Source organism: Microtus oregoni, unplaced genomic scaffold (genome assembly GCF_018167655.1).
Source record: "Microtus oregoni isolate MIOR12 unplaced genomic scaffold, Mior012 000009F_ref0000495, whole genome shotgun sequence".
Lineage (NCBI taxonomy): Eukaryota > Metazoa > Chordata > Mammalia > Rodentia > Cricetidae > Microtus > Microtus oregoni.
Window position 1 is genome coordinate 8,662,877 of NW_024543068.1, and position 24,220 is coordinate 8,687,096.

The following is a 24,220-nucleotide window of genomic DNA, read 5'->3' on the forward strand; positions in this document are numbered from 1 at the left end:
GTAAACACTTCTTGGAACAATTTACTACAGCGAGCTCCTGCCTTCGCTGCAGACACCAGCCTTTGAGAAGGAGCCTATTCAGTGCTGGGTCTATTCTGATGAACTGTAGGTCTATTCCTTCAATAACTATGATGCAAAGAGGGTTGTCTGAAGCAAAATATATCATACGTGGCTTGTGCGAACCAGCCCATTCATACTGACTTTAATTGAATGATCATCTGCATGAATTGAGAATCAAAGTTGCTATAATTTACAGGCGTAAATAAAACACGGCCTTAGCCTTATCTGACATATCGCTTTGTCTCTCATAGTTAGCATTATTAGGCATGCTGTTTAAGGGATAACTACTCTCCAACAAACATAACAGAAACAAATATATAGCTTCCAAACTGAGTAGTAACAGCCACTGACTGTTGAGTATATTTTCTGCTCTTTGACTCGGTTGTTCTCCCCAGACCATTACCACACAGGTAACTTTATAGCTATTTCATCAGCTCCAGGCTCCTGCCTCAAGGACCTGCTGTCTGCTATTTCTTCCCAACTAGCCCCCAGACAAAACCGGAGAAAGGAAGGGTGAATGCAAGGTGAATGAATGACTTCTCAGTGTGCAGTATCACTGGGACTTGACTGACTGAGTTGCCTGCCACCAAGGGGTGGGAGAAACAAGGTGGCAAAGGGTAGAGAGTGTGTTTGCAGTGCCATGAATCGAGGTAGCAAGGGGAGGAGAACCTTTTATTGGAAAGTGGGTGGCTGAGAGCTAACAGCATTTGCCAGTAAAAGTGACAGTTTTTTTCCCCTTATGCACATTGGAACCTTCTCATCATTTTAAATTGAATTTTCCTGCCGTTCCCACCCTTGACCCTACCTGAAAGACGACTGGATTAAGGATTAGCAATGCCCCAATAAAAGATAAAGAGCAGAGAGACCCACCGTGCCCTCCTCGAAGGGAAACAGGGGAGCGATAGATAGAAATAGGCACAGAGTGGTGCTTGCTGCCGTGGAAATGATGCTCGTGCTGAGAGTGAGATCCCGGAGAGGAGGAAGAAGAGGAGGAGGCTACGTTAGAAGAACTCCACACAGAGCTGATGATACATCCCCAAAAGAGGGACCAGATCCCAAGCGTCCAGGCCGGCCGGCGAGGAGGGCTCCGTCTTGCATGAATTCTCAGGTGCATGGTCAACGCACTGGACCACTACAGATGGGCAGTTTAAATTCCAGCCAGTGAGCAATAACGAAGTTCATGATGCCCAGGGGCCCATCATAGCAGGAAGAAGAGTTGTCCAATTTGGGGATGGGGGAAGCAATAAGTGCTTGCGGGGCAATGGTGAATCTGTTTAAAAGGAAAAAAGAAAAAAGAAAGAAACTGCAAAAAGAAGCTGAATTTTTTTTTTTAAAAAAAAAAAAAAAAGATAAGGCAGAGCCTTTCTTTTTTCCCCCCTGGAGGGGGAATTTAGGATGCAAGAGTCGACCCAGGTACAGCAAACCTCCTGGAGAGCTCCGGCTTGTCACACATTTCAGGGAAGGACCCGAGAGACTTCTTCCTGCTCTCTAGGTGCCTCAAGTCCGAGGTTTTAACTGCATACTCTGGAAAGCCACGCGGGGAAAGGTGGAAATGAAGGAAAAAGACAAAGCAGGAAAACCCCAAATAGGTTCACCCTAGTTTATCCCAACATCCAAGGAGTTTTGACATTTTTTTTTCCTTTCTTGTTTCGACTTCCAAGCGATGCAATGCAGAACTGCCAGGCAAAAGGGGGCTGCAGGTGGAAGAGTTCTTTTGCTCCCGGGCTCCCGGGAGTCTCCGTGGAAGGGCGCGGAGGCTGTTAACCCTGAGCGTCCTGGATGAGCCGCCACAGTAAAGCCGCCTCAGTCCTGGGATTCCAACGGGTTGAAAAAGCAGCCAGCAGCAGCAGCCAGAGAAAGATTTGATCAAGAAGGACCAGAGGGAAAGAAACAGCACTGAGCTAGCCACCCAAACCAGGGGGTAGGAGATGGAGAGGAGCAGGGTGGGCTCAACCAGAGAGAGCGCTAGAGGAGGTGGCCCACAGGCAGCGGAGGTGGCCAGGAGGTGCGGGCGCCCGCAAAGTGCGCGCAACTGGGCAGGCACAGGTGAAGTGAAGCAAGGAGTTGGGGAGCCAAATTCACAAATGGGCAAGTCATATGCAAATAGCGCGCTCGAGAGAGCAAATCAGTGCAGCCCGTGTCCTCTGCCGAGGGACTGGCTGGCTCCGGAGGAGGGAGGGGTGGAGCCGCCCGGCATCCTGGCCCTTCCCATTCTAGTGTACGCTAGCTGGCTAGCCCCTTGCTCTCACGCACTGGCGCGTTCCAGGCGGTGCTTTCTCGCCTCACTCTTCCTCGGTCCCACCCTGCCATGCGTGCACGCCGGAGACCCACAGGCCTCCGCTGCTGTTCCTCCTGCCTCCTGTCTGCATCTCCCTTCCTGCTCCTCTCCCAGGATCCTTAAAACCAAACTCGGCGATCAAGGTGCTGTGAAGGTTTTGGAAGGAAGGCAACAGCACAGCCCAAGTATTCCTAAACCAAAATAAACCCTAAGTCTGCATGCACATTGGACTGCCTGAGGTAGGCGCTCAGCTTTTCTTGCTGTGCCTGGGGCAGCCACTCTCCAGTGCGTGTCTCTGCTGAGGTGGAACAGGAGATCCAAGACAGCACTTCTGGGACAACAGATAGGCGAAAGAATCCGTGTTATTGCTCTCCGAAGTAAAGGTTAGAGGGTGGGTGGCTCACGGACTCTGTAGGGTGAAGGGTTAGGTGGCTGCCAGTCTGCCCTACGAGTTGGCTTCCACCCCACCTTAGACAGAATACTCTTGGAATTCAGGATCCAGAGGCTAGTGTCTTCAAATTAAAAGACAGTAAAGTAGGCGTGCAAAGGAAGGAGTGGCTGGCCAGTCCCTGACTTGCTCCGAACATGCTGTTTCAGGCAGGTGGATTCTTCCTTGCGCTGGGCATCAAAGACTGCTAGCTAAATCTTCTGGGTAGGGCATGCGAGTAGGGGGCGGGGAGTGGTGGTGGCAGGGGGTAAGAAGGGAGGGGTTTGGAAAGAGGAAGTACAGGAGTGGATGGGGTGTGCAGCTCCTGTCAGGGCCATCTGTGACTCCAGGAGGGACTGGCCCAGAGCCCTTTCAGGAAACGATGACACTATCTCTCCAGTATTTCCACTCCCTCCGCTGAGTGGGAGCAAAGGCACATTAGAGGAGCGCCCTTCACAGGCAGGTCCTTACTGTCTGAGCCTTGCTAGCAGTGACTGCACTTCCGTTCTGTGGAAAGTACGGGCAGACACACACACACACACACACACACACACACACACCCAGCAACTTGTATTCAGGAACACTACTGCAAAAGTGGATATAGGATGAAGGGGTGCCCAAACCTCCTCTGTAAGGTGTGGCTGATGCCTCCCTCCTTGGGATGCTGGGAGATTTATTTATTTATTTATTTATTTATTTATTTATTTATTTATTTATTTATATTGAGAAAAGGAAAAAAAAGTATCAGCCTCCTCCCAGCCTCCCATTTCCCTCCCCCTCCTCTCACCCTTCTCCCCCTCCCCCAAACTCCTCTCCCCCTCCCTCTCCAGTCCATAGAGGAGTCAGGGTTCCCTGCCCACTGAGACAAGGGGGCTGATCTATTGGGAGCTCACCAAGGCCAGCTGGACTGTGATTGAAAAAGCATGGGATAAAACCGGACTCTCTGAACATGGCAAACAATGAGGGCTGATGAGAAGCCAAGGACAATGGCATGGGGTTTTGACCCTACTTCATGTTCTGGCTTTGTGGGAACCTAGCCAGTTTGGTTGTTCACCTTCCTAGACATGGACGGAGGGGGGCGGACCCTGGGCGTTTTAAATGGGAAAATAAAAAGTACCTCTGGCGTAGGACCTGACCATTGGTAACAGCACTCCCTGATCTCTAGAAAACTAAGCTGAACCTTGAGAAGGTTAGGTCCACAGTTAGGGTCTTGTGCTATTATTGGCAAAGTCAAGAAAAAAAAGATCTTAAGCATTATTCCCTAGAGTTCACAATAATTCTTAGTCTTGTCAGCTGCCTTTTGATTTAGTTCCCCCAGAGGATTCCTGTTGCTCTTTAAACTTGCTCTGACTCTGTTCCAAGGCCTCAAAAGGACATAGATGACGAGGTTTTTAATGTATTCGCCAGTTCCATCAACTAGATGTTCCTGACTCACTTCCTCTATTCCCCAAGACCTTCTTTATGCTTCCTGAATGTAGATATTTACCAACCCAAGCCTGTTAGGGCTTTACTGAGCCTTCTTATGGGGAAGGTTTCCCTCAACATTGTCAGGGGCATTTGCCAAGTCATTTCCTCCAGAGTGTCTTTCAGCCTACCACTTAGGATAGGCATTGCCACCCCTGGTGGCCATTCTACTCTGGCCGTCCTGATTTGTTTCCTTCACAGCATTGTTGACTTGGAGACGTTGATTCATTTGTTCCTGGTCTGTATCATTAAAAGAAAATTGGTAAGAAAATGGCAGAGCCTTTGTCCTCCCCTCTGCTGCATCCTCTGCATGCAGCACATGGGTAGCAAGTAGCAGCATCTCAGTAGACGTCTGCTGAATAAATGAACCCAGTGAGCAATTGCCAACTAAGTCTTAAAACCTATTAGCTCCCACACTAAGAGTTTTCGCTGACCCATTTATCTGACTTTAGTGACACTGATCTAACAAAGACAACCCATCTGGAGTTGATTTCTGGAACTTTTAGCCATCTCACCATCGCCTTCTTTTGCAAATTGGCACTGGATACCGAAGATTGTTTTGACTCAACCCAGGGAAGCAAGAGACGCCTAGATGGACATTCCAATTAGTTCTCGGCCAGGCTATAAAGGGAAACTAAACCCTTGATGCAGAAAGAAATCTGCAAACACTGCTGGTGTGTTGTCTGGAAGTATTCATTTTATGTCTCATTCTTATAACTTATTTATTTACTACTCACAAAATGTCAGAAGAAGCAGCTGTGGGTTCCTTTATGAGCATTGTTGAGTAGGAAGAAGGCTAATCAGATAAGATATCCAAGACTGCTTTCTGTTGCCTCTACTCCAAAGAGCTAAGCCACCGTCATTCTGATAAACTACATACCCCTCTCCAATTTAATACACTATTAATTTTTTCATATGTCTCCCATCCCTGCCTCTAGTCAGCACATTCTTCTGTGTATGTCTTTTCTACCTCCCATTCTTTTCAGTCTTATTGCAGTTTATAGTAGGCCGACATATATTGAGAATTTATCTCAATATGTTGGTATGTTCTAACCCCCCCCCAACAGCTAGAATCCCAGAAAAATACTCATCACTGCACACCACAAGTGCTCCTTTTTCTCCCTTCATGCTGTCCCCTAGTGTGGCCCCTTTATTTGGAATCCCAGACACGTGGAACAGAAGGAGAAGGGAGTCCATGTTTAAGATAGAAAAGGAGAAAAACTGAAGATTTGATGCTCACCAAAGATATAAAGCAGAATAATTTCATAGGAATGATCCATTTTGGTCCCCTATGTATATTGCTTCATGAAACCCAGATGGGGCTCTGCAAAATCTTGCATTTCTGAATGGAATATGGTGTGTAAATCCCTGTTGTAGATGAGGCAGGAGCTGGGTTTCTCGGGTGCATTAGGTTCCAGAGTTTGTCATCATAGACTTCTTCTCTTGGCTCCTTGACTTTCCTCTCCCTTCTCTTCTTAGGAGACTGTCCGGATGGAAAGGAAGAAAGTCTTTGCTCTTAATTCTCTACTTTGTTTTGTTCATCACTTCAGCTTCCAAGCAGTAGGGAAAAAAAAATCTGTTGGCTTCTAAAATAAGCCTCCTACTTGTATTTTCAATGTGTCGGGCGTCAGGAACCTGATGTGATGTTGCCTTGTCCATCGTCCCTCACGGCACATTTTATCTCTGCACATTCCTCTTCTCACTTGGATAGGCTCTGACGTGCCGCTTTGCCGTCAGCAGGAGATACCTGTCAAGTTCGCCGCTGCAGGCGCATCTAATGTGATTGCGGACTTAGAAAGACCAGAAAGCATGAGCCCACAGTCTGCCTGTGTGAGACCAGAGCCATTAGGTGAAGATCCACGTTCTCCAAAACTAAACAGTAGGAATCCTTACTTGCTGTCTCTACACAGCTCCAGGAGGCAGTTCAAGAGGAGAAAAACACAAACAGCACCCTCCCCCAACTAAACTCTCATAATGTATCGTGAAATAAAAGTCCTGAAGAAATACAGGTGACTGTTAGCATGGCTATAAATATATCCAAGGGTTCTTCTAGTGACACCATAAAGCAGTCGAACATTGCTTTATTATATGCCGGGAGATTTATTTATAGCCACATAATTCATTCTTCCGTTCATTTATTTAAGAAAGTCATCCAAGAGAAAAAAAAAAGCCAATTTTGAGTATGTTTCCCTTTGGGGAGTATAAAAAAGAAAGCTTTTTCTTTTTTTTTTTCTTTTAAATATCATTCCTACAAGAAATTGATTTAAATGAAAAAGACAGTAGCTCTTTGTATTAATGTATAGATCAGGATGCTTAGATTGCTCTGGTATTTTTTTACCTTTTATTGTTGAGAACATAGATTTAATTGTTAAGAATATACTGTTTATTGTTGAGAATTTTATACATGAATAGAATATGTTTCGTCTGTGGCGATACTACCCTGAACATGCCTGATCTCCTCTGCCTGTTTCTTATAAACATTATCATTCCCTTGTCCTCCTTGTGGCTGCAGGAGGAATATCAGGCTTTTAAATGCCGAGCCGAACCTCTTTTACATTTCCAGATCTTCTGGATTTGATCAATGGGCCTGGGAAATTAATAGCATTCAAATTTTTATATATCTCTTTAGGGGAAAGCATGAAAAGTCCCTTAGCTAGTTGCACTTGAGATCTAAATGAAATAATAATAATTTATTAAATCGTTATTATTATGATCATTATTTACTTTTCCTCAAATACAGGGTCCAGTTCTTCCTACAGAGGTCGGGCATATAAACGTGTTAGTCTGTATTAACCAGCTACTAGCTATCCCTGATCCAAACTTCTCATTATCACTGATAAAACCTCTATCCAGTTTTGAGGAATTAAACAAAGTGAATTTTTGTTAGACGGAAACAATACTTTTTGTGTAGTACTAGGGCCTTGCACATGGTAAGCAAACACTCTGCTCTTGAGCTCCCAACCCAAGACAGTCATTCATTTACATATTTATAGGGTATATCACCCAATCAAAGGGTTAGAGGGCATCTTGAGATTTCACAGTTTTGGATATTGGGCTGTGCTGCTTGGCAGCCCAAGATCAAATCCTAATTATTGTTGCTGTATAAGCCTTGAGACGATCTTTGGTCAGTTTCTGGTTTACCCTTTCTGTTTTAAAATGAGAATACTCATAGAAACTCTCTGTAGATTCAAACAGCTAATACCTGTGCAGTATTTATCAACAGTGTTTGACCTACATAAAATGATCAGTGTCAATAATCATGATGAACGTAATAACTCTTCTTGTTTTCTCCAGGACACTCCTTAGAAGTTATCCCCTCAGTTAGCACCTCTTTGCTGTTTACACAGAGCTCCCAGGGAGCAGCCTCAGCAACCCCAAAATGCAGATGGAAATTCTCTACAGGTGCTTTCAGCATGCTGACTTGTCCGTGTACACCTTTGGTAGGAAAGAGACTGGCTCCATCACATTCTTCTACATCTGTCCTTCAAGTCAGCTTTGAACTGATAAAGCTGATAGTCAGTCCCAGAACCAGATAACACCAGCTTTCGAAGCCCAACATGTTTCTGTCATTATTCTCCACCCAAGGATGGGGACTGACAGGATCTCAGTTGGCCTTCGGATCTGGAAAGAGTCTTCTGGCCCTTATCTTTCATTTTCTCACTGTCTTCTCTCAAAGTCATAATAAGTTCTAATTAATCGGCCCTTTCCCTGAAAGGTGTACGTTGCTAATCCTTATTAATCTCCATTGACTTCAGGAAGAATTTCACTATCGTTTAATAGTCTTTTTAAAATGTTGATAAGTCAACCTCTGAACTAGGCTCTACTCAATATAGAAAGAAGCCACAGTCCTTGGTCATTACTGCAGGGAATCCGTTTCTTTACTCTGTGAATGTTAAATATACGCCTGCTAGGACAGAATGCTGTGTTAAATCCAAAAGACCCAGTGAGGAAGAGTGTTCGGGGCTTAGGAAGCAAATGCTTCAAAAAGCTAAACACCCAGGGAACTCCCTGAAAAATCATACCATATAGCCCACAGCAATTGGGAGATTAGAGGTGTAAACCAGGTACACATACTAGATAATGGAATTAATCTAAGTTGGTGAGCAAAAGAAGACCCTGTGTGGATTCACAGATAAGGTAACACATGCATGAAAAATTGGAGGACTGCTGTCTACATCCTGTTCGACCCTGAGCAACTTTGAACTCTCTGAACTTGCTTCCTCAACAGGAGAATAATTAATAATTGAATCAGAGGACATTTTAGTATCCAAAGAAAACATACATTCAAAGAAATAATTGTACATTAATATTCACTATATGAATTTAACCTAGAATGAGTGGAAATTGCAAAGAGGGCTTTAAAATAAGGAAGTTATTAATACAGAGTGCAGTCATCTACCTACAACTCACCAGAGGCAAACTCCCCAGATGTTAATTGTCCTGCATGGGAAACGCAGGAAGGAGTCAATATTTTCATTCTATGAACAAGATGAATATGGCATAGGATAATGAAAGACAAGAAAAGAGAAGGGAAAGGAGAAAACAGGGTGGAGAAATTGCAAAGAGACATGAAGGAACCACACAGAAAACACATACATCCACAGTCTCACTCTTTATTTCTAATGTCTGTGTTGCTGCATTAAGAGTTGTTAAGAAAATTCTATAATGATTCAAAAGAGTCATACTGTCACTTACTCACCTTACTTTTGCTGATTTATTCTGTTATTTTTCATGTATCTGTAGAAATATGCTTGTTCAAGTATTCTACCCCCTCTCCATTCTATGAAGAGTACATAATCTAAGAGAGGCAGGGATCTAAATAAAGTCATTAAATCATTAAAGTTTTTCTGAATTTTCTTTAAAAAACAATCCCAGTAGTAGAGTGCCTGCCTCTCATAGATGAGGTCTTAGGATCAAATCCAAGAACTACCAAACCAACACACACACACACACACACACACACACACACACACACTCACACACACACACTCACACTCACACACACACAAAGAGAGGGAGAGAGAAACAGAGAGAGAGAGAGAGAGAGAGAGAGAGAGAATAACAGAGACAGACAGTTAAGTGGTGTGTTTCTATTGATTTAATAGCCTTAAATTCATGTAACAGAAAATTCTCGAAGGCACATGGAATGAACAAACTCCCTCACAGGAGGAACAGTGCAATCTGAGAAGCTTTGGAAATGTTTCCAGGATGGTTAAGAAGGACATGGCTCAGTGACAGTAAGGATTTAGCACATCTCAGAGCTGTTAGGGAAGTTGGGGGCTGGGTACAGAGATGAGAGTTTATATCAGATACAGAATAGGCTGTTCTTAAAATAGATGGAACAGCACTGATATAATATTTTAGTATCAATGATATCTGTGTTTTCAGATCTCCTGCTTCCAATCTGGACAGGCAGAATTAGCTGGTCTTTTCTATCATCCCACAGCACTGTTCAGTTAACACTTGTCACAGACTGTTGTGATCAGTTCGTTTATAGCTTGGCACCCTATGTGATTCATAGAAACATGATGTATTAAACACTTTAGACTTTAGAGGCAGACTGTTTAAGTTCTAGGGTTAAACAACATGAGTCTGTGTTTCTTTTCCTTCTTTGTTAAACCATGACCTTGAATAAATTATTTATCCCCTGAAAATCACTACGCCTACAGATGAATATAAGACAATAAAATCCCTGATCTCAAACTGAGGACAATCTCAAACCCAATGGAAAATAACCAGTGGATATCTGTCAAAAAAATGAGATATATACAGTATATTTTTGAAAGATGTTCTCTTTCATATACATGTATGTCAGGGAAGGAGCAGGCTCTAAAACATTTTTCTTTCTTCTCTCTCTCTCTCTCTCTCTCTCTCTCTCTCTCTCTCTCACACACACACACACACACACACACACTCACACATACATACTTCCTTTTTTTTTTTTTCAGAATTTCTCTAACAGCCCTGACTGTCCTGGAACTTTGTAGTCCAGATTAGTCTTGAACACAGAGATTTGCCTGCTTCTGCCTCTCAAGTGCTGTGATTAAAGGTTTGCGCCATCACTGACACAAAACATCAAAATCTGGAGCTGTTGCAAGATCACAAGTTTTTTTTTTTTTTTTCAAGGCCATGAGCTCTCCACAACAGGGAATGTTCAAGCATTCTGGATAAGCAATCTGAAGTGAATGGGTGAGGTGCATAACTTCCCTTACAAATTTGAGATTCTATGTATAAGAAGTTTTCTTTGAGCTTTCCTTGCCTATCACTTAGACATTATTGTTTGGCTTTACACTGAGGATCAAACACAATTCCTAGATGTTGCAAAGATGTGAAAGTTCCTTGTTAATTGAAACAACATCCATTAGGGTGAGGAAACTTTGCCGTCTATAAAGGGAACAGTATTGTTTCATGAGAGTTTCATTTTTACTATTGCATGCAGAACAAGTTCTCTCCAGACACATTAACAATTGTGTTCCTACTTTAGAGAGCAAATATTTTTTTTTTCCCTGCTAGCAACACCTACACAGCTGCTGTCCTGGTGATCTAAGAAGACATTGTTCCGTGGTGAAAAGTTCATTGCTATGGAAAAAGTGTGATCATTCAGCTCGATTGTCCTTTATCTCTCAGCAGGAAACCTTGGTGGACCAAGCATAAATAAAAAAGAATGCTTTTCAATAAAAGACGTAAGTATTTCAAACTCTGGGATACAAAGTAGAACTACTTTTTAAAACTATTTTTATTGGTCTCGTGTGTGAGCGTGTGTGTGTGTGTGTGTGTGTGTGTGTGTGTGTGTGTACACATGCCACAGCATGTGTGTGGAGGCCGGAGAATAATTTGCTAGAGCTGGTTTCAGGGGTTTAATCCAGGTACTCATTTTTGGCAAGGAGTATATTTTCCTACTGAATCTTCTGAGCAGCCGGACTTTTCTTTTTCTAACAAAAACCAGAACACTCTCCTCAGCAGCTGGTTATAGACAAGGCAGTAAGCTAGGTATTTAGGGGACACATAAGATAGAGAAACTGAGATATAGAGACAGACTTACTAGTTTAATATTATATAACTGGAGGTTTGGATGGAATTGGCCCCTATAAGCTCTCACACACAGAGAAACCCTGTCTCGAAAACCCAAAATAATAACAATCAATCAACAACAACAAAATTGTCTACAAATGTCTTAGGCTATCTTGTAGAGCACTGATAAACAATATCCAGAAGATTGGCATAAGGTATTAATATTTATTGCATGGTGTTTGAGCAGTTTTCACTGTACAGATTATAAAAAGCCTGTCTTAATAGTCTGAAAATAGGAAATGCAACACTGGGATTTCAATAAATTAGTGGCGGAACCACAACACATCCCATACTCAGATAATGTGCATCTGTTCTTATAATTGTTGTAGTCCTAGGAGTTATACACAACCAGGGCTGTTCTGAGTTTCCTGCTACAAATGCAGCCAAATTTGTGTTTATCTGAGACATTCCTTTTTTTTTTTCCCTTTTCTAGGTCAGAGCGAGCCCTCAGATGATCCACGCCAATTCTGTTACTATCTGATGAATTCAGAAGACGTTCATTTCCCCACGTTTTAGGTATTAACTCTCAAACCCGTGATCCTGACAAAATCAATTATAATTAAAAAATGCATTGCCCAACCTGGAAACAAAAGGAGAGGAAAATGCATCTGGGGCTCTTTGAGTTTTGATCCCCTGAAAGTGAACATGTTTGGAAGAATATTCCAGAAAAGGACTTTGATACGATCAACACCATCTGCAACACTGATGAGTCTGATGCTTTGTCTTGAGGAATAAGAGAAAAAGACACAAGGAGACAAGCGTATATATGTACGGAGAGCTTAGGACCAGGAAAATTCAGAAGGAAAGGTCTGCAAGATGAAAACGTCTTGTCTGTTTTGTGTATGTAGGGGCTGCAGGTATACAGGTTTGTATGTGCCTGTATATATACCTTAGAGGTTGATGGCAGCTGGTTTCCTTGTTCTCCATTTATTGAGACTTGATTGCTCACTGAACCTGGACCTTGCTGTTAGGCCGTATGGTCTGGCAATGAGAAAACCCCAAAGATCCTCCTGTATCCCCCCTCCCCAACACCCAGATTGCAAGTGTGCACTACAATATCTGGCTTTTTATGTAGATGTTAGAGATCGAATTCAGGTCTTCGTATTGAACAACACCCACTTTACCTAATGAGCTGTTCCCCTGGCCATCCATTTTCTGTGTGTCTCAACCATATACTGAGTAAACAAAGAATGGAGTCTACGTATGACTATACCTTGAAGACAGTCTCACCCTACCTCCGACATGAAAATACCTGGATGTGAAGTCTTTGATGTGACATTGGCTGGAAGATATTAGGAAACTTACTTAGCCACAGCTCATCTAGAACCTCCAGGGTATTTTGTTTTATTTTCATAAGTTGCCAATAGAAATTGAGACTAAAGAGTGGCCCAGCTTTGGGATAACAATGCCAGCTAGAATACGTGTACCTTCCATATATTCACACTCCATGAACTTCTGTCTGTCTTGATCAACCCCCTAACTGTTCATTTCGAGCAAATTAATACATATTTTTAAAAACGCTGCCTGTTAATTCTCTAGCTCTAAAAGACAATTCACAAGGAGGAGTGGAAGAGGATGGGAGGACCGAGGGGGCCTTCTCACCTGCTGAGTTTGCTGCGAGAGCGAAACTCTACAAAGGGACTCACTGTGCCCGATCAATTTACTTTTCCTAAAATGACACCTTAGTACTGAGCAAAGGATGAACAGAGAAAGACATCAGCATCCCAAGCACAAGAGAAAGCATGGTTTGGTGACACTCTATAGTCTTCTTCTTGCTGGATCTATAATAAGACTGAGAGCAGAGGGACTCAGCTCACTCATTCCCCAGCAACCAGCCCCAGAGTCCTGGTGAAGCCTTAAGAGGAGGAAGTGAAGCGCTTTTTGCGTCTTCTGGAATGAGTCTCTTCATGAGTTCCTGCTGGAAGCTGGGGGTGGGGTGGAGCACGGTTGTTGCTTTAGGAGTTACTCAGCAGGTGGTGGTTACTAAATGTGGCACTGGGGAGCAGTAATAAATAAATAAATACAAACTACAAGAAACTCTTGGCCTTCACTTCTCAGCCCCCGCTCTCCCAGAAGAGTTAAAGAAAAATGAGGAAGAACAGAAATAGCTGTGCCCCCCACCCCACTTACCAAATGTCAAAGAAACTTTTAATTGCTTAGTTTAATATCACGACAATATGAAAACGTGCAGGGTGAAAAGAAAAACTAAACTTAAAAGTAATCCGTACAATTATTAAGTCTCTTCTCTAACTCACTCCATCTCCTGGACATATATTTGACCAGTACCTACCCATAATGACTAATCCCAAGATTACTGTATTAGGAATAAAGCCTAAAGTAAAGCGAGGTCATCGGGTGGTACCCTAATCCAATAGGGCTGATAACTTACAAGAAGATGAGAGACCAAGAGCATACATGTCCAGGAAAATAGTGGTGATGCAAACAAAGATACAGAGTGCACAGATGGCCATTTGCAAGCAAGGGAGATAGGAGGCCTCAGTGAAATATAATCTGATACTTTGATCATGGGCACTGACCAAGGCCCCAAAGCTAAGATGATTTCTGTTCTTTGGCTGCCTCTGCTTACATTTTGTATTAAGAATCTCACAAAGCTAATGTGAGACTATCGGTGAGAATTTCTGATCCAGGAAAGACTCTTACATTCATCATCCCTTGAGTTCGTGGTTCAGAGTTTTAAAGAACCGCTACAAAGGAGACCCTTTTGGCTCCCTCCCTCAGGGATGTCGTTTTAATTGAAGTCCTTGTGAACCGTGTCTCTTGGAATCACTTAGTGTATAATTTCCCTGGTCAGATCTCACCACCTTGAAAATGGTCTGTGAAACTCCTCCCTAAACTGCCTTCAATTTCATCCTGGAATATAATCGTTCTAGAAAAAAAAAAAATTCAGAAATGCCTTTAGAGTTTCAGAGTCATGTGACCTAAAACATGTAAGAATCATTGATGACTTCAAAGCACTCATTTTACAGATGAATCAACTCAACCTTATAGAGGAATATTTCCTCTAAATGTTTTAAAGATACTAACAAAAATAAGGTCCAAATCTCTCGCCTTCTCATAAAAGGCATCAAACCGTGTTTTCATCGGAGCTAAACATTTTCCCTGAGATCCCCTTCGGCAAATGGTATCTTTTACCATTTCAAGGTATATTGATGCAAACAAGAGATTCACGTTTTAGAGTATTCATTTAGGTAGCTAGGCAATTTTTCAACTTTTGCCAATATCTAAACGAAGCCTTAAGGATGACATGACAACATGGAGGCGTCTGTGTGGGGAGAGGACAGGGAATTCCACTGAAGGATGTGTCCCAAGGCTCCAAGTTCCAGCTCCTAATTGATATGAATATGAATATAACCTTGTCTGTAACCTTTTATGTGAGAAATGGTCAAGAGGCAAGGTAGAACTCAAATCTCATATCCCCAATAATTCCTCTCTGACACAGACAAGGCAAACAAACCAGAGAAAGCTTGCATGCTATACTCAGAGGTCCAATTTCAAATGTATAAGCCTCCTCAGCCTTTAGCTTCAAAGAGCTGCCCACTGAGCCGGAAAGAGTCGTATGGATGGGCTCTAAAAGCTAATCAAGGACATGGAAAGCCATCGTTTCCCACTTACTCCCTGACCACATACATATCAGTGCTGGTATCGACCAGGAAACATCTACTTGCTCCAGGTGTCTGTGAATGTCAATAGCCATTTGCCTTCTCTTATGTATAGAGCTTTGAAGGGCCTGTCTGTGCGGGCAGCAGCTCCTGCCAAGGTAGCCGCCTACCTGTCTGTTTGTTTGCTGTCCATGAATTCCTGAAGTAGAAAGGGGCATTTCAGGATTTATCAAGAGCTCCACCCTTTGATAGGTACTTAGAAAGTTGGCCTTTCTTCCTTTTCTGTTTCCTTACTTCTTCCTAGTGTCTCAGAATTCTGAGTGCAGCAAACAGCTCCAAACTCAGCATCCATGCTGTGGGGTTTGACACACATAGGGAAGGATTTAAGAATTTAGTATTTCCCTTGTTCTTTTAAAGGAAGCTGTGGGCACAAGAGGCCTGGGAGAGCAGGGGCTTTTGATTATTTCTCAAAACACAGGCTGACCTATATACCACCATAAAAATCAACCTAACATGACAGATGAATGAACACCGTAAACCTTCCAAGTTCCCCAACTCAATGTTTATTTTTTTCTCTTGACCAAGATACACTGAGCTGTATGTAGAATAAGCCCCCAAGAAAGCTGACCTTCTTTCTTCCACCTTCTCAGCATCCAAGAGTCATGGAATAGCATAAGAACACTTGGGGAAAAGGAGAAGAAAGAATAGAACATAAAGCTAATGACTGCTTGCCCTAAAGTGGCAGACTGTCAAAGCCCCAGGCTGGTCCTTCAACCATACTAGAATTACAACTTGCGCAGGGGATTGGGAGTCACCAAAGGGGAGAAATCCTCTGCCTGGGATTCTGCAGAGGAACCCAGAAAAGGGAAAGCAAAAGGAGAAAAAAAAATCAGTTTGGAAGTTAAATCTCTGCTTCCATGCCCTCATAGCATCTCTGCTTTCCAAGTAGTCTATCGTTCTTCTCATGACACTCCACTTCTTGTTCTTGTTTTATCTCTAGTTTTTGATTTCACCACCATCTTCCATGACAACAGTTGTGCTACTAATCAGTGTTAGTCAGTTAACAGCCTCAGGTTGACTTAAGCAGAAGTCAAAATAAACCTTCCTTTCTTTGTGGTCTTTCTGAAACAAGGATGGCCCGAAACAGATGTGCTTCGTGAATGCAAATCCATGGATGCACTTGTCTCTTCCCCACACATGCCTGATTGTGGAGATGGCTGTTCACTCAAGGGCTTTTGAGCGGCATCTGCTTATTTTTCTGGCCGATGTAGGATTTGGTACTAAATAGAGGACTGAACCAGGTTCTGATTTTCTTCTTTATTAAGTACCAAAGCACCTGCAAATTTCACCCATTCCCTATTTCCCCTCATAGTCAACACTCTTATCATCCTCTTCAAGGATGTGTATTGCCCCTTTCCATGCCATCTCAGCAACCCAGCCCATCATCTATCTGGGCATACCCTTTCCCCTGGAGGTTCCCTCAAAATCCCTTTCTTCACTCAGGGTGCAAGAACAGTGCTGGCAGAAAGTCTGAAGGCAGGAAACATGCAGTTGGGTCTCCCAGACCTTTTATCAAGTCTGGAATGGTAATAAATGTGCCCTTGGCATCCTGACCAAAATACCAAATCTCCATCCCTTTAGAAACATTTCTCATATTGCATGGCATATGATCACCACAGCTCTATGCTAGGATATAGAGAACATTCTGGGTTAGTAGGTGCTTGGGTTCTGGAAGTAGAATATACCATTTCTCTAGAAAAACCTAATTGAAGCTCAGGAGACTTGTCAAGTAACCCCTTTGAGAACGGAGGCCTGCCTGTTCCTCTCTGAGGCTGTGGGTGGTAAGTGGGGCGGTGGTATGACTATGATATCGGGCTTTCTATTTTTGTAATGTGTCAAGGATGCTGAGGAATTCAGCCCCCAAACTGAGAAGTGCAGAATAGCACCAGATCCTAAATCATGCAGAGACAATATACACCTATGTTGTGGGAGGCTGTGGGAGTGGGGTGAGGGATTCGTCAGAAGCACTCCCTGGCACAGACCAGGCTGTTTGCTGGCTTAGCCTAGTTTTGGGGCCGTAAGTGGGGGAGGGTTTGCTTTTATAGTCTTCTTTTTCAAATTAACCTCTTTTGTTCTGGGCAGGTGGCTTAGTGGTTAAAGAGTTTGCTGTATCAGCGTGAGGAACAGAGTTCGGATCCTCAGCTCAATGTGAAAAAGTCAAGTCCAGAGAAGGTTTGTAAACCTAGCTCTTGCGTGGGGATGTTGTTGGTTGATTGTGAAAGACAGATTCCTAGGAGTTTGCTAGTAAGCCAACCCAGCCAAAAATAGTGAGTTCCAGGTTCAGTGAGAGACCCTGTTTCAAAAAGTAAACTGGAGAACAGTAGAAAAAGACAGTATGACTACCTGTAATAACCACATGCCCATATGTGATGAACACATCACACAAGGCATGTGCATACATAAGAATCACACACACACACACACACACACACACACACACACCTCTTTATCTCAATGCTCTAGTGTGTGTTATTCTTCCTACATAGTAGATAGCTAAGATTTCTTTGTCTTCAACTTTCATTCTTACCTCATAGCTTGACTATAGCTAGAGCCTTACCAATAGGCTGTATAGGGAGGAATAGTAATTAGTTCAAAAGACACAGAAAATATGTAATTATCTCATGAGAAACATGGCTAATGTCTCTTTAAGTTGTTTTTCTTAACACATTACTAATATTGAACAAGTGTGAGCCTGATATAGGTTGATAATTCTTGAAAATTTTCAGTGCAAACCATGATCAGTATCATTCCCCAACTCACGTTCGTAAGCAGTTCTCCTCTGGATGAGCTAACTGAATGGCCTTCTACACACCATGAAGGAGGTGGATGGGAAGGAGTGGGAGCCAGGCGTGAGATTAACTTTCTCATCAAGTTCTCACCTTCCCATGTAATCTGCCGAAGATAGGTCAGTACTTCACCCAGAATATACTAGAATATCAGCATCAGACTCCGTTTTTATTCATTTTCTGACTCAAAGCTGAAGAAGAAAAGCTATATATATATATATATATATATATATATATATATGAAGTGAAAGAATTATTTTACTGATGCTAGAATTACAGGAATGTTCCCTGCAGAGAAAGGTCATAGAAAACACCAGGAAAGCTATAAATACTGGAAACATAAAAAAGTTCTCTAGTTGAAAAGCAGAAAGTTTTCTGTCTGGAATTGTGCAAAGGAGGATAGAAGAGAAAAAGACCACAGATCTCAGAAGAAAAGCCTCCTCTTCTGGAGCTGTAAACTGAAGATAAAGAAGCCTGCTCCTTTAGACACACAGTGCTCCTCATTTAACCTGAATGAAAAGCAAAGCCCACCTTCTCCCCTGCACTGCCAAGGGACAAGGCAATGACAAGTCACCACATAGTGACCACACGGGTTGTGATTCTCCTCTCTCTGGTCACCTCTTGAGTCTTTCTGTAAGTGTCTCTGCCTGGGATTCTGCAGAGGAACCCAGAAAAGGGAAAGCAAAAAAGGATATAAAACCAATTGCCACAGAGCCTCTCATAGTAAGTTTATAAAAAGGACACATGATCTCACTATGTTTGACATATCCTGACCCATCTCTGTGGTGTTCTCTGCCTCAAAAGTGAGAGGTCTGAGGGTAGGTGATGAGGATCACATTTCCTTTTCCAGAAGTACTGCCTCCAACATCACTTTTCCACACCTTTCGGAGATTTATTTATCAAGAAATACCTGAGATTTGAATTATGGAAAGATATTAAAGCTGAAGTTATGGAAACTGAAGGAGATCAAACTATTTTTAAAAACACAAGAATGAAAAACTCTGAAGTATTATGACAATTCTGTAGAAGTTTTCAACACAAATAATGAAGAAAAAAATTCTAAGAACTGATAGGCCATTTACTATATTAAAAACCAAGAGATCAATGCTTCACATTTTGAAAACTATAAGCAATCATGACCTACCATTTCCTCACAGGCATTGCAATCTCAGACAGATCAATTTATGGTATTCTGTAAGAGGTCCTTCCCCACAGAGACTCAAACACAGGAGAATTGTCAGGTTGTCATAATTCTCTTCCCTGAGCCTGTTTTGAGAAGACAGTAGAGAGAAGTTTAAGGCTAAACCTGAAAAATCTCATCCTACAAGTTCTTGACCTGGATGTCAACTGCTCAAGGATAATACGATATTTTTATTAGGATTGGAGGTTACTGATGCTCCTCTTACTTCATGCATTGAAAAAAAATCAAATGTTACTTGTACTGAATTTGATATGATGGACTTCATGGATTATTAGGTAATTTTTCCACCTGTCTAATGTGTCATTTTGCTGAATGCACAGAATCATTGCCACACTCTGCCACCGGTTAAAAAATTCTATGGGATAGTATCTACTTCCCAGTATCATAATACCAAGATCACCTCTCCTTTACCTCCACCATCACCACCATCATTGTCATTATTACCCCACTACTACCATTATCATCCTTACTACCACCATAACCATCACCATCATTATTACCACCATCATTACCACCACCACCACCATCACCACCACCAACAATAACTATCACCATCATCACCACCACCACTACAACCACCATCACCACCACCACTATCACCCAACACCACCATCATCACCACCACCATCACCACCACCACCATCACCACCACCATCATCACCACCACCATTACCACCCACCATCTCCACCACCACTACCACCCATCACCACCACCACCACTACCACCCATCACCACCACCACTACTGCTACTATCACCAGAGATAAAACAACTACTGTCCAGACAAATTCTAGCATTTGCCTTTTAAAATAGCTGACATCTGGAGGAACTATCTGATACTTGTTACTTACACTGCACTCAGCAGGAACGGAGGTTGGCAGAGGATTTAGCAGAGTGTCTTATTTTTAAAATATCTCACACCTCCCCCTCTCCCTCCCTATCTTCAGCGAGAGATTTTAGCAATACATTTTGAGATTCTGCTGCGAGTCAATCACCTTCTTCCCAGACATACAAAGCTTCAAAAAAGGACCTGGAACTTTGATCTAATGCCAAGGTGGGCTACCCAAATTAAATACAAATACTACAGCTGCCAAGATCTCTTCATTTGAGGGATAAACCAATAAGGGAAGCTCAAACATAAAATGAGACTAAAATTCAAACTAAAATCTCTGTGTGTGTGGAGCGGGGGGAGGGTGTGCTTTAAAGCATTGCCTAAGAAGACTCTTTTATACCTCTTCCTCCAAAGGTAGGTCATTAGCAGGTGAAAGGAACTGAGTTGACTTGACAAAATTAATGGGACTTTTAACATCAGGTACCTGCCTAGCTTCTGCCGGAATAGGCTGTCCCAGTGATCCCCTTCCCTATTTAGCCCAGCTGCTGTGAAGTGAGATGAACAGATCTGATCAGGTTAATTCTGGGCACAAAACCAGTCCCTAAACACAGAAGGCTGCTTCTAAAACCCGATAGTCACTCTTTTTGGCCTGAGAGCAAACTAAGCGAGGCATGTGGAGGTGCTAAGGGGAGCTCTGCCATAGGGAACAGTCCTGGTTCAGCAGAGAGCTAGCAGAATTGGGGAGTGATGGTTAACACGAAGATAAATGGCATTTTGGAAAGGAGCAATTCTTAACATTGACTAATAACAATAGCAATTATAATTAGGCGTTAAAGATCATTAAAATGACCCCAACAGTGCAAAGAGGACTTTACCTTCCCTTAAAACAATTTATGGTATTTTATATTATTAAACTAGAAATGCCCATATGCTCTTTATGTGAGAAAAATTCTCTTTTCTTGTGAGAAGGGTGTGCATTTGTATATTTGCGTTTGTGTGTGAGAGAGACAGACAGACAGAAACAGAGACAGAAATGGAGGAGGGAGGCAGAGACACAAACACAAAAATACAGAGGCATAGAAGGGGTCCCAGAGATAGAGACGCATGATAGAACCACAGAAAGAAATGGACGCAATGAAAACGGGCACAGCAGTCAGCCTCCAACAGTCTTAAAAGAGGAGATTTTCTTTCCCTTCTCCATTTTCCTTTTTCACAGGTTCCGAATTTCCTGACACAATATACAACCCTCGATTCCCACAGTTTGAAAGTGGAACCATCTGATAGAATCACTCTGCCTCACAAGCAAGGGAAACCAAAGAAGACAGAACCACTAATTGGTTTCATAGCAAGAGGCTTAAAATTCATCTTGTGGAGAAGAAAACATGTTGGTTATTACCACAGTTGCCATCCTTTTAGTCTTCAGCCACAGGTCTCACGTTGCAGCTATTTCAGAACAACATCCTTGCTCTAGCTTATGGGGTTGACGAGTGTATTCGAGTACTCGGGGGATAAACACTGGATGTTAAGTATAATAATTAATGTGATATCTCAGGCTTTTTTTTATCAGGTTCCAGCTTTTTATCTACTTACTGTAAGTTGACAACTTAGAGTAGCTAAAATTATGCCCAATTTATAAGCTGTGAATTCCAAAGACTAGCTATCACAAGGTTTATGGGGATTAACTAGCGGGATTTGAACCCAATTCCTTTGGCTCTGGAAGTCATAGTCTTACCCTAGATCTAATATTAGCTTTTAATCACTATTTGAAAATATCAGGCATGTTAAACAATCAGCAAATGTAAGCTATCACCAACTAGTATTGTTTTTTGGTACTAGGAGGACTTGGCTTGTTTAGGAGAAGGATCAGGCTACCTCCTAAATGTTGTGGTAAATTCCTTTCTAGTAATACAGGGATTGGCAGCAGTATGGAACCAGATGGCCTATGGTTTTGTGATTGCTTCTGTGCCAAGAGTTTTGTAAGACTGAAAGAAGTTGGGTTGAATTTTAAAAACAGAGTAAAGGAATCAAGGAAAGTATCCAGAAAGAAGAAATAATTGAATTTTGTCTTAGTTTCTTTCCTCATTGCTTTGATAAAATACTCTGATGAAAGTAAGTGAAAGGATGAAGGGTTTATTCCAGCTCACAGTTTAAGAATGTAGTTTATCATTGCAGAGGTCAAGGAAGCAGGAACTTGAAGCAGCGTGTCGTGATGCTTCAAAATTAGGAACAGAGAGCAATGGATACCCATTGCTACGTACTCTCCTTTTCCTATTGATATTGTCCAGGATCCCTGCCAGAGAATGGTGCCATCTTCAGTGGGAACGTCTGTCCATCTCAATTAACACAACCAAGACAAAATTCCATAGGCAAGTTCCTGAGCCCATCTCCAGGGTGGTTATAGATTCTCACAAGCTGACAATTAATATTAAACAATATAATTTGCATCATGGAATGGTTGGTTGCGAAAGAGAAAAAAGCTGTTCCTTTTCAGTGAGATGGGTTTTAAATCACCCATCCTCCTGAGACATCATGGGAGTGACCTTATCCAGTGAAAAATGTATGAACAAAGTGAAAAAAGTGATGATAACAAAAGGGAGAAAGAGGGGTAATAAGAGAGAAGAGAAAGAAAAGAAGAGGAGAGAAGAGAAAGAGAAGACGGGAGAAAGAAAGGGGGGAGAAGAAGATCCTACTCTTTGGGAGTAGTACCCATTTTTCCACTAGGGTAGCTACACCTCTGAACCTAAAATACAAGCCAACATTTTCTCCTGGCAGGTCTTCTCCATCCACATCATCTGGTGGCAGTCAAGGAGGTCTGAAGCCAACATGATAATGAACTTGGCTTGGGAGAAGAGCCCAACAGCTTGCTTCTTGACCTGAGAATACTGTACTCTGTTATTTAACACAAAATACATGAGTACTGTCTTTACATAATTTCTACATTTCCCTATCTCCCATCCAAATCTTCCAACCCTGCCCCCATTTCCTCTCGGATTCACAGCCCACTAAGTTCATTCTGTGTTGCTTGTATATGTTTAAGACTGACAACCTGGGACTGGATAACCTATCAGGGGGCCTGTCCATGGACAAAACTGATTCTCCCTCTCTTAACAGTCATAGATTTCCTACAGCTCTTCATCTTGTAATAGGGTCTTGTCTTGAAACATTTGCACCGTCCATATTAGAATATTGGTTGGTATTTTCATTATTCAGGTATTCTTTAGGCAACCATCTTGTTGAGATTTCATGGGTGCAGCTTCCCAGTCATGTCTAAAAGTCATTAACTCACTGGTTTAGCACACTTTAAATGAAAGAAATCTTGGCAAGAAGAAAAGAAAGTAACATGCTAAGGTTGTACAATTCTTTGTATGCAAAGGGGTGGTGGTAGGGCACACCTTTAATCCCAGCACTCAGGAGGTGGAGACAGGAGAAGATCTGTGAGTTCAAGGCCAGTCTGGTCTACAAGAGCTAGTTCCAGGACAGGCACCAAAGCTACTGAGAAACCTTGTCTTGAACAAAAATAAAAACGAACAACAACAACAAAAGAAAACCAAAATAAACTGTTTTTGATGTCTACAGTTGTTTCTGGAAGCCACCAAAGAGCTTCATTAAGTAACAGTCTTCACAAATGAGCTGATTTTCCCCATTACTTGAGACTGATTGCTCTTTTTCTTTCCTTCACAGATAACAGATGGCTAGAAATGCAGTTCTGCCGCACAATACTTAGGATCAACTGGGATTAACACAATATTCTCAGTGCATGACTGCCCACTGTGGATTTTATTGACTATGTACTAAAACACCAGGAGACATTTTACTAATCTCTGAAAACAATGGACATTGGAAAAGAGTCTCTGGATGGCATCCAGGATGTAAGAGGGACACATGTAGTGTTTAGACCTTCCTTCTCTCATGGCTTATAGGAAGATGATGGTCAAGGGAGAAATATTTAGACTCCAGAGGGAGGAATAGGAAGGGATAGGTAAATTCATTCCAGCATTATCTGTAGATAGTATACTACTGACCAAATAAAAGCTAGTTCATGAGCTGAAACCAATGGAGTCACTTAAAAAACCCCATAATTTAATTCTAATTTTTGAGCATTCTTACAGAAGATCAACAAAAATTCTCCTCTTAGCTTGGAGACCTTCTTCTCAAGTTATTTTCTATAAGAAGTTCTTGAGAGGAAAAATACTGCTCACAGCTATCAAATTTCTAGTCACATTTTCTAAAGCTACCAAAGTCATCATTCCTGAACTCTCTTACTCCCTTCTCTGTGGAGCAGCCACATCTAGACCACTGCCGTCTAGGCAACGCGAGTCCCTCTGCGGACATTAGAGAATACCTTCCTTTGTCACACACAAGTCTTTTCAGGGGTCTTTCCCATAGAAAAGCAGTAAGGTTCTAAATGACAGGTTGTTTTCT

General features: G+C 42.3%; 1 protein-coding gene across 34 annotated transcripts in view; it reads right to left on the minus strand.

Annotated features, from left to right (window-relative positions):
• The window catches only part of Nrxn3 (neurexin 3), a 1,564,636-nt gene that overhangs the window by 525,555 nt on the left and 1,014,861 nt on the right, over nt 1-24,220 (minus strand). For 2 of the 34 annotated variants that reach the window (XM_041658560.1, XM_041658564.1), the window contains exon 1: nt 931-2,119. The exons of 28 other annotated variants lie outside the window; for them this stretch is intronic. In XM_041658560.1, coding sequence (XP_041514494.1) covers nt 931-1,174 — 244 coding nt within the window. In that variant the 5' untranslated portion in view covers nt 1,175-2,119. Of the gene's footprint in view, nt 1-930; nt 2,120-24,220 lie in introns of those variants that run through there. 4 more of the 34 variants (XM_041658563.1, XM_041658562.1, XM_041658569.1 and 1 more) reach the window with 3 other exon arrangements.